Raw genomic sequence first — 12,015 nt, forward strand, 5'->3', positions numbered from 1 at the left:
TCAGAAGTAAATGTGGTTCATGCAGGATCTGAAGGATGTGGGCCGAAACCAGACGATGGATGTCGCCAGACTGCCAGAAAACCGAGGAAAGAACCGTTACAACAACATCCTGCCATGTTAGTATCACTTTAACTCGTATCTCCAAGAGAAAACTCACAAAGAAGCCAGAAAACTGGCATCTGTAGCATGTCTCCATGGCAACAATAGGATCTCCGTAGGTGGTTCTTTGTTAATCTTTCCCTTTACCTCATTTTTGTGAAATCTATTCATAAAGCAAGTTTTCCAAATATAAAATAGATTTTTATTCCTCAAAGCAGACAAACCTCAGATTCGCTGATGATGATTTAGAGCCTGCTTGTTTTCCGCCCAACAGTTTAAGTAAAGATGTTGTCAGTCAAGTGGAACTGCTGAAAATGTCCTTTTTATCAGTCTGACTCTGTGCCTGGAGGTTGTTTGTTCAACCAGAAGCTCAGCTGTCAACACAAACATGAGAAAAGTAATCCTTGAAAAGGTAATCATAGTTTGACTCTAGTAATCCTTGGCAATGAGTAAAGCAATCCTAGAATGACTCAAGTAATCCTAGGAAGGAGTAAAGTCATCCTAGGTAGAAGTAAAGTAATCTTAGGTAAAAGTAAAGTAATCTTAGGTAAAAGTAAAGTAATCCTAGGAAGGAGTAAAGTTATCCTAGGTAGAAGTAAAGTAATCCTAGGAAGGTGTAAAGTTATCCTAGGAAGGAGTAAAGTTATCCTAGGTAAAAGTAAAGTAATCCTAGGAAGGAGTAAAGTAATCCTAGGAAGGAGTAAAGTAATCCTAGGAAGGAGTAAAGTTATCCTAGGTAGAAGTAAAGTAATCCTAGGAAGGAGTAAAGTATTCCTAGGAAGGAGTAAAGTTGTCCTAGGTAAAAGTAAAGTAATCCTAGGAAGGAGTAAAGTAATCCTAGGAAGGAGTAAAGTAATCCTAGGTAGAAGTAAAGTTATCCTAGGTAGAAATAAAGTAATCCTAGGTAGAAGTAAAGTAATCCTAGGTAGAAGTAAAGTTATCCTAGGTAGAAGTAAAGTAATCCTAGGTAGAAGTAAAGTAATCCTAGGAAGGAGTAAAGTAATCCTAGGAAGGAGTAAAGTTATCCTAGGTAGAAGTAAAGTAATCCTGGGAAGGGGTAAAGTAATCCTGAGAATGAGTAAAGTATTCCTAGGAATGACTTAAGTAATGCTAGGAAGGAGTAAAGAACTGATGATGGACACCATCAGGAGAATGCAGGTTTCGACCCCACATTCACCTCAGAAACTCCACGAGGGTCCAGAAAGACGTGAGGACCAGGACAGTTTATGACAGAAGAGAGAACACTTCACTATGAAACCTCCCTTCATCTCGATGGAAACCAGCAGGGCCTTCGTTGCCATGGAAACCAGCAGGTCCTTCATTGCTATGGAAACGAGCGGGATCTCCATGAAAGGCAGAGTTACAGGAGACACATTAGCAGATGTTTAGTTTTAGCTGAGCTAAATCTTTTCATCAGTAAACATCAGAATCTTCCTGCAACGAGTCGTGTGAAGCTTCCTGTCCGACAGCTTCTCCATCAGGACTCATAAAGTTTGTGTTTTCCAGACGATTCCACCAGAGTGAAGCTGTCATACCTGGAGGACGACCCCTGCTCCGACTACATCAATGCCAGCTACATTCCCGTACGAACACACACACACACTGATGCAGAAGATGACACACACCCGTGCGTCCCCAGGCTGACGTGTTCCGTGTTTGCAGGGTAATAACTACCGCAGGGAGTACATCGCAACTCAGGGGCCGCTGCCCGGCACCAAGGATGATTTCTGGCGGATGGTGTGGGAATACGGCGTCTACAACGTCGTCATGGTGACGCAGTGTGTAGAGAAAGGACGGGTGAGTTTTTGTGGGATTTGTCCACCAACTCCACCATTACCTTGTTTTGGACATTAATATTTAGATAGAAATGTTGGTTTTCCTGCTCCGGTGTGTCCGGCTCTGGGAGCAGGAAGTAGAAATCTCCAACTGAAACCAGTCAGACATTCGGCTTTTCTGCATCTGGTCCACCACAGTGGACGTCTGTCTGAAAGCTGCTGCTTAGTTTATTTAAAAGGGCTGCAATCGAGACGGTTTTCACTGTTTTTCTGCTCCAACACACCTGATTTAAATGTACGAGATGCTGCTGGATCCAGCCTGATTCAGGTGCGTTGGAGTAGAGAACCAAAGCGAAGCTGCCAGATCACGGCCCTCCAGGACTGAAGTTGGAGACCCCTGCTGGACGGTGTATTTAGAAGTTAGCCGCTGACGGGATTCGAAGATTTTTATGTTCTTAAAAATTATTTTTAACTTTATTTGCTGTTTTGTTAAATTGCATAAAGTTTAAAATGTCATTTAAAATAACCTGATCATCTGAGGCGTGTTACTTGACGTGTGCAACATGTTTAAAGCTAGTGGTTAACCGGCGCTACGCTGCGCTAACTGCGCTCCCTGCCTGTAAACACGTGTTGCGCTTCCAGGTGAAATGTGATCAGTACTGGCCTGCAGACAGAGAGCCGCTCTACTACGGTGACCTGGTCATTCAGATGCTGTCGGAGTCCGTCCTCCCTGAGTGGACCATCCGGGAGTTCAAGATCACTTCGGTACCTGGTGTCCTCCGTCACATCAACAGTAGAAGCTCTGAGACGTTCGAGTCCAATAGAAAGTCATTCGTGTTGTTTCCAGGAGAGCAGCTGCGGTTACCCTCGGGTTCTTCGCCACTTCCACTACACCGTGTGGCCGGATCACGGCGTCCCCGAGAGCACCCAGTCCCTGATCCAGTTTGTCAGGACGGTCCGAGACTACATTGACCGATCACCGAGTACCGGAGCCACCGTTGTACACTGCAGGTGGGTCAGACGCCAGTTTGATTAGCCAGATGGTCCACGGTCTGTCATCTGGACCCAGTTTTGGTCCTAATCTGGATCTGGTGTTTGTGTGTCAGTGCTGGAGTCGGGCGCACAGGAACCTTTATGGCGCTGGATCGGGTTCTGCAGCAGCTGGACTCCAAAGAAACCATCGACCTGTATGGCTGCGTCTTTGACCTCCGCCTGCACCGTCAGCACATGGTCCAGACCGAGGTAGTCCCCGCCCGTCCTGTTGGCCCAGGACGCGGTGTTGGCCAAACGTCTGACCGACATCCTCGTGTGTTTCAGTGCCAGTACGCCTTCCTGCATCAGTGTGTGCGTGACGTCCTGAGGGCCAGGAAGCATCGTAGCGAGCAGGAGAACCCGCTGTACCCCATCTACGAGAACTTCAACCCAGAGTACTGCCATGGTGGGTCCATGTCCGGTCCAGTCTTCATCGGTCCCTCTTACCCCCTAGGTCCCCCATTTTTTCAGCTTATTTTTAAACTTTGTGACCATTTCAGCCATGTTGCTTCTGTTTCTTTTACATCCAGGGTTTTTTCCTGTTCTGCTGATAAATCTCGTATCTCTGTACCCTCATGTGTCCAAAAACTGCAGAAAAATTCTTAAAAATCATCTATTTTCCTTTTTTTTTGTTTATACATTATTCATACAAGTTCCACCTGGACAAAAATACCAAACATTTAAACCTGTTTAGGATATTTAACCTTTAAAAATCCTTTAAATGTGAATTTTCTGCCTCGTTCCACAGAAACAGTTAGTTTCTATATCAGGGGTCACCAACTCTGGTCCTGATTGGCTACCATCCTGCAGGTTTTATTGTTTTTCAGGTACAACACACCTGACCCAAACCAATGGCTCATTAACAGGCAGGTGTAGAAGATGACAACAAGTTCTTGGAGAACCTTTTCACTTGGATCAAATGTGTTGTACCAGGGAAACACTAAAACCTGCAGGATGGTAGCCCTCAAGGACTGGAGTTGGTGACCCCTGTTCTATATGCTGGATGTCAGGAGGACGAGTGTTTAAGCTCCGTCTCACCGGTCTCTGCTGTGTCTCCTCAGATTTTATTTTTTCTGGGCGCTAAGTCAACCGTTGTGGTCTTCCAATCAGGAGAGAGGATTCTGGTGTCCCGCTGCCTTCTGAAACCAGACCAGAAGGATCTCAGTCTGGAGATTTTCCGGAACTTCTGATGTTCTTAAAGCACTTCAGACTGTTTCTAAAAGTCAGATCTTCCTGGAAAGTAAAACGGCAAAACTGAAAATGATATTTTTCCTTATGATACTGACCAAAAGGTTGAAACACCATTTCAGGTCACACACCTCCTTTAGCCCGGTTCAGTTTCGGATCAAATCTGTGAAAAGAAAAAAAATAGTAAAACAGCTGGTGATGAGTCACAGATTATTGATCAGGATAATATTATTGATCAGGGACAGCATCTCAAAGCTAAAGGCTTTTCCTCGCCTCATCGGAGGTTTCCTCATTTCCTCCTCATGACTGATCACATCCAACATCGGCCGGAAAAACCTGATCAGATTGTGCACCAGGGAAGCAAAGCCATGTATTTTTATAACCTCTAGAACACTGTATGTTCTCACTCTGCTACATATAAGCTGTTTATTTAAAGAATTCCACATAATGCTGAATGTAAATATTGATGTAATACTCCTTTTTTATTTTATTTTTTTTTAAATTTTTTTTTTTTTACAGTATAATGAATTTATGTCATGTTTTCAAGCTGCCTTCATACTTTCTATTAATTTTAATCTGAAAACTAAAAACTGAGAAAATAACTTCAAACAGGAGGTTTTCCCTCCCATTTTATAAAATAAACTTCCAAACTTCCTGCATGAGCTGAAGAAATAGTTTAAACCCTCTACTGTGCTTTTTAGATGATTTCTGCCAAATAGGATGAATTTTTAAACCTTTTTAGGAAATTATAGGTCAAAAAATGATGAACTGGTTGTAGAAACAGTAAGGGTGGGACTTTAACGCGTTAAAAAATGTGAATGTTTAACCACAGAACACTTCACCATTTTCTGGTACACAGATTACACTGATGCACACAAAGCTGACTTCTGAAACGCAACACTTTAGCGCCATATTTTGCCATTTTTACCCTTAGTGACTCTACTAGAAGATGGTGAGTAACGTGAAAGCCCGTATCCTCTACTGCTTTCTGGAGCAGCTGCTGCTGCGTAGGTCCTCGCTCGTCCAGAGAAACTTTCTAGAAGCCGCGGAAGCCCCTCCCCGTCCTGAAGAACTCTCTAGAAGCTGCGTAAGCCCCTCCCCCATCCCGAAGAACTCTCTAGAAGCTGCGTAAGCCCCTCCCCGTCCTGAAGAACTTTCTAGAAGCTGCGTAAGCCCCTCCCCGTCCTGAAGAACTTTCTAGAAGCTGCGGAAGCCCCTCCCCGTCCTGAAGAACTTTCTAGAAGCTGCGTAAGCCCCTCCCCGTCCTGAAGAACTTTCTAGAAGCTGCGTAAGCCCCTCCCCGTCCTGAAGAACTCTCTAGAAGCTGCGTAAGCCCCTCCCCGTCCTGAAGAACTCTCTAGAAGCTGCGTAAGCCCCTCCCCCGTCCCGAAAAACTTTCTAGAAGCCGCGGAAGCCCCTCCCCGTCCTGAAGAACTTTCTAGAAGCTGCGTAAGCCCCTCCCCGTCCTGAAGAACTTTCTAGAAGCTGCGTAAGCCCCTCCCCGTCCCGAAAAACTTTCTAGAAGCTGCGTAAGCCCCTCCCCGTCCCGAAGAACTCTCTAGAAGCTGCGTAAGCCCCTCCCCGTCCTGAAGAACTTTCTAGAAGCTGCGTAAGCCCCTCCCCGTCCTGAAGAACTTTCTAGAACCTGCGTAAGCCCCTCCCCGTCCCGAAGAACTCTCTAGAAGCTGCGTAAGCCCCTCCCCGTCCCGAAGAACTCTCTAGAAGCTGCGTAAGCCCCTCCCCGTCCCGAAGAACTCTCTAAAATCTGCGTAAGCCCCTCCCCGTCCCGAAGAACTCTCTAGAAGCTGCGTAAGCCCCTCCCCGTCCCGAAGAACTCTCTAGAAGCTGCGTAAGCCCCTCCCCGTCCCGAAGAACTCTCTAAAATCTGCGTAAGCCCCTCCCCGTCCCGAAGAACTCTCTAAAATCTGCGTAAGCCCCTCCCCGTCCCGAAGAACTCTCTAAAATCTGCGTAAGCCCCTCCCCGTCCCGAAGAACTCTCTAGAAGCTGCGTAAGCCGCTCCCCATCCCGAAGAACTCTCTAGAAGCTGCGTAAGCCCCTCCCCGTCCCGAAGAACTCTCTAGAAGCTGCGTAAGCCCCTCCCCGTCCCGAAGAACTCTCTAGAAGCTGCGTAAGCCCCTCCCCATCCCGAAGAACTCTCTAAAATCTGCGTAAGCCCCTCCCCGTCCCGAAGAACTCTCTAAAATCTGCGTAAGCCCCTCCCCGTCCCGAAGAACTCTCTAAAATCTGCGTAAGCCCCTCCCCGTCCCGAAGAACTCTCTAGAAGCTGCGTAAGCCGCTCCCCGTCCCGAAGAACTCTCTAGAAGCTGCGTAAGCCGCTCCCCGTCCCGAAGAACTCTCTAGAAGCTGCGTAAGCCCCTCCCCGTCCCGAAGAACTCTCTAGAAGCTGCGTAAGCCCCTCCCCATCCCGAAGAACTCTCTAAAATCTGCGTAAGCCCCTCCCCGTCCCGAAGAACTCTCTAGAAGCTGCGTAAGCCCCTCCCCGTCCCGAAGAACTCTCTAGAAGCTGCGTAAGCCCCTCCCCATCCCGAAGAACTCTCTAGAAGCTGCGTAAGCCCCTCCCCGTCCCGAAGAACTCTCTAGAAGCTGCGTAAGCCCCTCCCCATCCCGAAGAACTCTCTAAAATCTGCGTAAGCCCCTCCCCGTCCCGAAGAACTCTCTAAAATCTGTGTAAGCCCCTCCCCGTCCCGAAGAACTCTCTAGAAGCTGCGTAAGCCCCTCCCCATCCCGAAGAACTCTCTAGAAGCTGCGTAAGCCCCTCCCCATCCCGAAGAACTCTCTAGAAGCTGCGTAAGCCCCTCCCCGTCCCGAAGAACTCTCTAAAATCTGCGTAAGCCCCTCCCCGTCCCGAAGAACTCTCTAGAAGCTGCGTAAGCCCCTCCCCATCCCGAAGAACTCTCTAGAAGCTGCGTAAGCCCCTCCCCATCCCGAAGAACTCTCTAGAAGCTGCGTAAGCCCCTCCCCATCCCGAAGAACTCTCTAGAAGCTGCGTAAGCCCCTCCCCGTCCCGAAGAACTCTCTAAAATCTGCGTAAGCCCCTCCCCGTCCCGAAGAACTCTCTAAAATCTGCGTAAGCCCCTCCCCGTCCCGAAGAACTCTCTAGAAGCTGCGTAAGCCCCTCCCCGTCCCGAAGAACTCTCTAGAAGCTGCGTAAGCCCCTCCCCGTCCCGAAGAACTCTCTAGAAGCTCAGTCCTCCTGCAGCATCCAACTTCGAGCTGCAGTGAAGTGATCAACTCTGCTGCAGGACCAGACTGAAGCCCAGTCTGTTTACTGCCACATGTTAATGTCTGGTAATAAATTGTGTGGACTAAAACATGGAAAATCACTGGAAAATGTCGAAAAATGCTGGTTAAAATACTGAAAATGACATTTTCATGTTCGGTCTGTTCAGTTTTTGCCAGAGATATTTTATATTTTTTAACTACTGTTTTGAATAAAATTTAAGTATTTTTCCAGACAATAGTCATCTGATTGTGAATTTACAGTATTAATGTGTGTCTCTGTTATTTTAGCCATCCACAAAATCTATTTAAATTATAAAAATGTTGCTTTTTTTGGGCAAATATATGCAATTAAAATATGGTTTATTAATTTCAAAGCCTGTAATTTATTAGATAAACATTTTAATCAAGTCCCAATAAATACATTTCTAAAGATTGTGTACAAAAAATCACAATCTGGTGACTGAAAGTTTAAACGTGTTGGATTTATTTCTGCTGTCAGATCACTGGAACTGGATTATAATGTCTTCAATAAACGTAGCTGCACATTGATTTATGTCTCTTTCTTTCCTGAAATCATCGAACAGATGCTTGACGCAGCAGATTGAGGGTGCACATACAGTCCACTAGACTGTCCGATTGTATAGGGGTGGATCTATGCACACTGAGATCCTCATTCCCACCAAAAGTGGCACTAGTACACTACAAGTGCACTAGTAAAAGGGGGGGCGTTCCCAGGCCAGCCGAGAGATATAATCCCTCCAGCGTGTCCTGGGTCTTCCCCGGGGCCTCCTCCCAGAGGGACGTGCCTGGAACACCTCACCAGGGAGGTCCAGGAGGCATCCTGACCAGATGCCCGAGCCACCTCAACTGGTTCCTCTCGATGCGGAGGAGCAGCGGCTCTACTCTGATCTCCTCCCGGATGACCGAGCTCCTCACCCTATCTCTAAGGGAGAGCCCGGCCACCCTGCGGAGGAAACTCATTTCAGCCGCCTGTATACGAGATCTGGTTCTTTCGGTCCCGACCCACAGCTCATGACCATAGGTGAGGGTAGGAACGTAGATCGACTGGTAAATCGAGAGCTTCGCCTTCTGGCTCAGCTCCTTCTTCACCACGACAGACCGGCGCAGAGTCCGCATTACTGCAGACGCCGCACCGATCCATCTGTCGATCTCGCGCTCCATCCTTCCCTCACTTGTGAACAAGACCCCGAGATATTTAAACTCCTCCACTTGAGGCAGGACCTGACTCCCGACCCGGAGAGGGCAATCCACCCTATTCCGGCTGTGTTGAGTTGTGTATCTGACTCACAACCAGAGGAAAGAACAAACCAGGGGACGGGAAGATTACAATGAAGAAACGTCAAATAAAAAGCACCTGAAGATGCAGAAAGGAGTCGTAAAGAAAACTGGTTGTATACTACTACTACTTCTGGTGTTTCTGGAAGATTATAAACTATTTAATTGCGGTGCATTGTTGAACCATGTTTACGTGAACTCTGAACTAACCGTGGCAACGGACGTCTCCACATACAAGCATAAGGGCAGGTAAAGGTAAACCAGCAGGAAGGAGCCTTAAATCTGTCAACATAAACCTGGAACACCATGAAGAGATGCACATCATCCCACCAGAGGACAGCATGGAGCTAGCATTGGGCTGTACAGGTGGGATAAGCTGTTTTGATGCAGACTTGGGTTTGAAGACTTGATTTGAAAGTGATGTGTGGATATTAGAAATGAATGAACACAACAGGCTGAGCTGCTGCACCCAGTCGGTGATGTGCACCATCAATGACACAAACTCGTCCACCGACAAAAGTGTGAGCGTGCTTCAACTCAACCAGATCGAGCAGGGCAGCCCAAGTCCGGGCCTCAAGATCTACCATCCTGCAGCTTTCAGATGCATTGCTTCTCCATCACACCTTCTGTCCACCAGCTCTGCAGAAACCTGGCAAACACTTACATTCGAGTCTGTTGGAGAAGGGATGCATCATGAAGAAGAGGATCACAACCCATGGCATTCTGGGAAAACAAGACTAAAACACACTAACCTGTAGAACGGCAGCCTGGAGAAAAAATGTCTCATCTTAGAAAAATGCATCGAGTGTCCTGATGGAAACCGGATCAGCTCAGCATCGCTGGCATGTGACGCGTTCTGATGGAAACGCATCACCCCCCCTGAGAATCATGATGTGCCTTCAGAAGACACAAGTTTTATGACTTATGAGAAGTTTAGGATGAATTAAGCATCAACGTAGGAATAAAAACGCCAAACATTCGTTAGGAACAAGATGAATCAGCTGATTACAGACGACAAAAGTTAAAGAGGAAAACCAAATGAAGGAAGAGAGGGAAGGTTGCTGGTTCTAATCCCTCTCTGGTGAAGATTCAGTGTTTTAACTGCATTTCTTCTTTTTCACGAAACTAAAGCAATATTTCTGCACTGAAGGTGGGAGTTGTTCTAAACAGAACAAATTGTTTGTTTCTGCTGAACGGCGTTTGCTCATAAGCTGTAATTCTGGTTGTATTTGGTGCCGCAAGACGCCATGTTGAGGAGGATGGAGAAACTAAACAGTTTTCACTCAGAGCAGATGTTCCAGTTCAGCGACTCGATGTCGACGTCCTCATCAGAAGATGAAGTCATCCTGAAGTGAATGGGTCATGTGATCACTACGTCACGTCCAATGACGTATGAAGGAGAAGAGTTTACATTCCACTTTATGCGTCTGAAAAACCACCTCCTGACAGGGTGAAGAGTTTTTACTGATAGCTGAGAGGTTTACTGTCCTTCTGTAGGCGTGATGGAGATGCAGCTCCTCACAGCTTTTCTATCCTGAACTTCCTCCTCACTTTAGGTTTGTCATCGTGGTCGGTCGACCGGCTCCATCTGACGCAGCACATGCTAAACATGTGGCTACAAACTGAATCTTTTTATACATAAAGATGAGACGTGAACGCCTCCATAAAACCTGAACTGCCTGTCAGGAACTCGTCCTGAAATCAAATCAAATCAAATCAAATCAAACTTTATTTGTATAGCACTTTTCGTGCTTAAAAACAATACAAAGTGCTTTACATTATAAAACAATTTACATCAAAATAGATAAAACACTAACACACATACACCCACCCACAACCACCCTCACCCATGCCCTGTTTGCCCTGTAACAGTTAAAAGAAGATGAATGAATGGCCGGGTGCATTTGCACCAGATGTGCACCAGATAAGGAAACGGTATTCTCAGGGAGCCTCTACACAAAGGGCTGTCCCCAACCAAGACCACCCAGGCCATCACCATGGGGGCCACCCGGGTCCGGGCAGAAGAGCCAGCGAGAAAAACTCTCAGAGCCAGCGAGAAAAGGCAGAGCGGCGCTCCGGCTACATCAGCTGATTCACAAACATCTTATTTCCATATTGATCTAGGGCGCTGAGGCCAGAACAGAACTGGGTGACCCACTTACAGCAGCAGAGGACCCCTGCCAGGAAAGCCAAGCTGGGCCTGAATCCCTCTGGTGCAAACATCCAGCTCAGCCTCCCACCTCTCAGTCAGCTGGCACAACATGACAGCAGTTATCATCATCATCATCATCATCATCATCATCCATCAATCATCAAGGGTGCAAACACTAAGCTAAAGACCTCTGCTTCATCCTTCAACATGAGACGTTCTACCAGACTCTGTCATCGTCTCGCTTTAATCTTTCTCATCTCTGGGTCTTCAGCAGCACTTCCACACACCACACCTTCATCTTCTGCTCCTGTCTGTGTTTATAAAGTTTTTAATGTCATTCGCAGCTTGACTTATAAAACATTTCATCCCAAAAACAAGGAGAACAGGAGCTTTTTCTGATTATTGATGATATTGTCTGAATTAAATGATGTCCTCTGTAAAAACGTTAAACTTCAAGTTTGCCTCAACTCCGTATGAAGATTTTCCCTCACAAGTTTATGCACATTAAGGATTTTTTGTCTATAAAATACCTTTATGCAAATGGGAAACTGGATGGACTCTCTGGAGTGACTCTTAACTGTTTCAGATCCCACTCAGAAGGCTGGACTTTCTCATTGGCAGCTTGAATCTGAGTAACCATCAGTTCCCCAGGGGTCAGTTCCTCAGACCACTTCTGTAAATAAATGAAAGAAAGAAAAAAAAAGATATATATATACCTTTGGTACTAATATGACAGAAATTTACAGAAATTTAATATGAATTCTTACAGTAATGCAGCTGATACACATCTTTATGTGTCTTTGTCAGATGACTGCTGTCCAGTTGACTTACTGTCAGTATTTGTACATTGAATGTGCTACACAAATAAACTTGCCTTCCTGAAATTTGTAATATAAAAAAAATAAAAGTTTAATTTGCATAAAGAAACAGGAAACTTTCATGGTGATACCAGACTTCCCCTTATTTACCCATAAACACGCAACATTTCTATCATGACCACAAGCTTTAAAGAAATGTGGAAAATGAGGCAGTACTGGACCAGACTAGATGCAGACTGGTTTCCACAGAAACATGCCAGATTTGAATTATGAGCCAGGAATTGAGCTGTCGTGCTAAAGCCCAGAGATGACCTTTTTCAGCCTGCGCTTTCAAAAACTGACATTTTACATCTTCATTAGGAAACAGGCTCAGACAAAACAAGCAAGAAAGAGAAAGAGAGAGAGAGAAAA

The 12,015-nt window shown here is 46.1% G+C and overlaps 1 protein-coding gene across 1 annotated transcript in view; it reads left to right on the top strand.

Moving 5' to 3' along the window:
- The window catches only part of ptprb (protein tyrosine phosphatase receptor type b), a 42,940-nt gene extending 35,053 nt beyond the window's left edge, over positions 1-7,887 (top strand). The window contains exons 33-40 of the mRNA XM_079263461.1: positions 26-116; positions 1,606-1,682; positions 1,762-1,896; positions 2,517-2,639; positions 2,722-2,885; positions 2,981-3,116; positions 3,192-3,312; positions 3,968-7,887. Coding sequence (XP_079119587.1) covers positions 26-116; positions 1,606-1,682; positions 1,762-1,896; positions 2,517-2,639; positions 2,722-2,885; positions 2,981-3,116; positions 3,192-3,312; positions 3,968-3,990 — 870 coding nt within the window. The 3' untranslated portion in view covers positions 3,991-7,887. The remainder of the gene's footprint in view (positions 1-25; positions 117-1,605; positions 1,683-1,761; positions 1,897-2,516; positions 2,640-2,721; positions 2,886-2,980; positions 3,117-3,191; positions 3,313-3,967) is intronic.
- The last annotated feature ends 4,128 nt before the right edge of the window (positions 7,888-12,015 follow it).

Source organism: Telmatherina bonti, assembly GCF_933228915.1.
Source record: "Telmatherina bonti genome assembly, chromosome: 23".
Lineage (NCBI taxonomy): Eukaryota > Metazoa > Chordata > Actinopteri > Atheriniformes > Telmatherinidae > Telmatherina > Telmatherina bonti.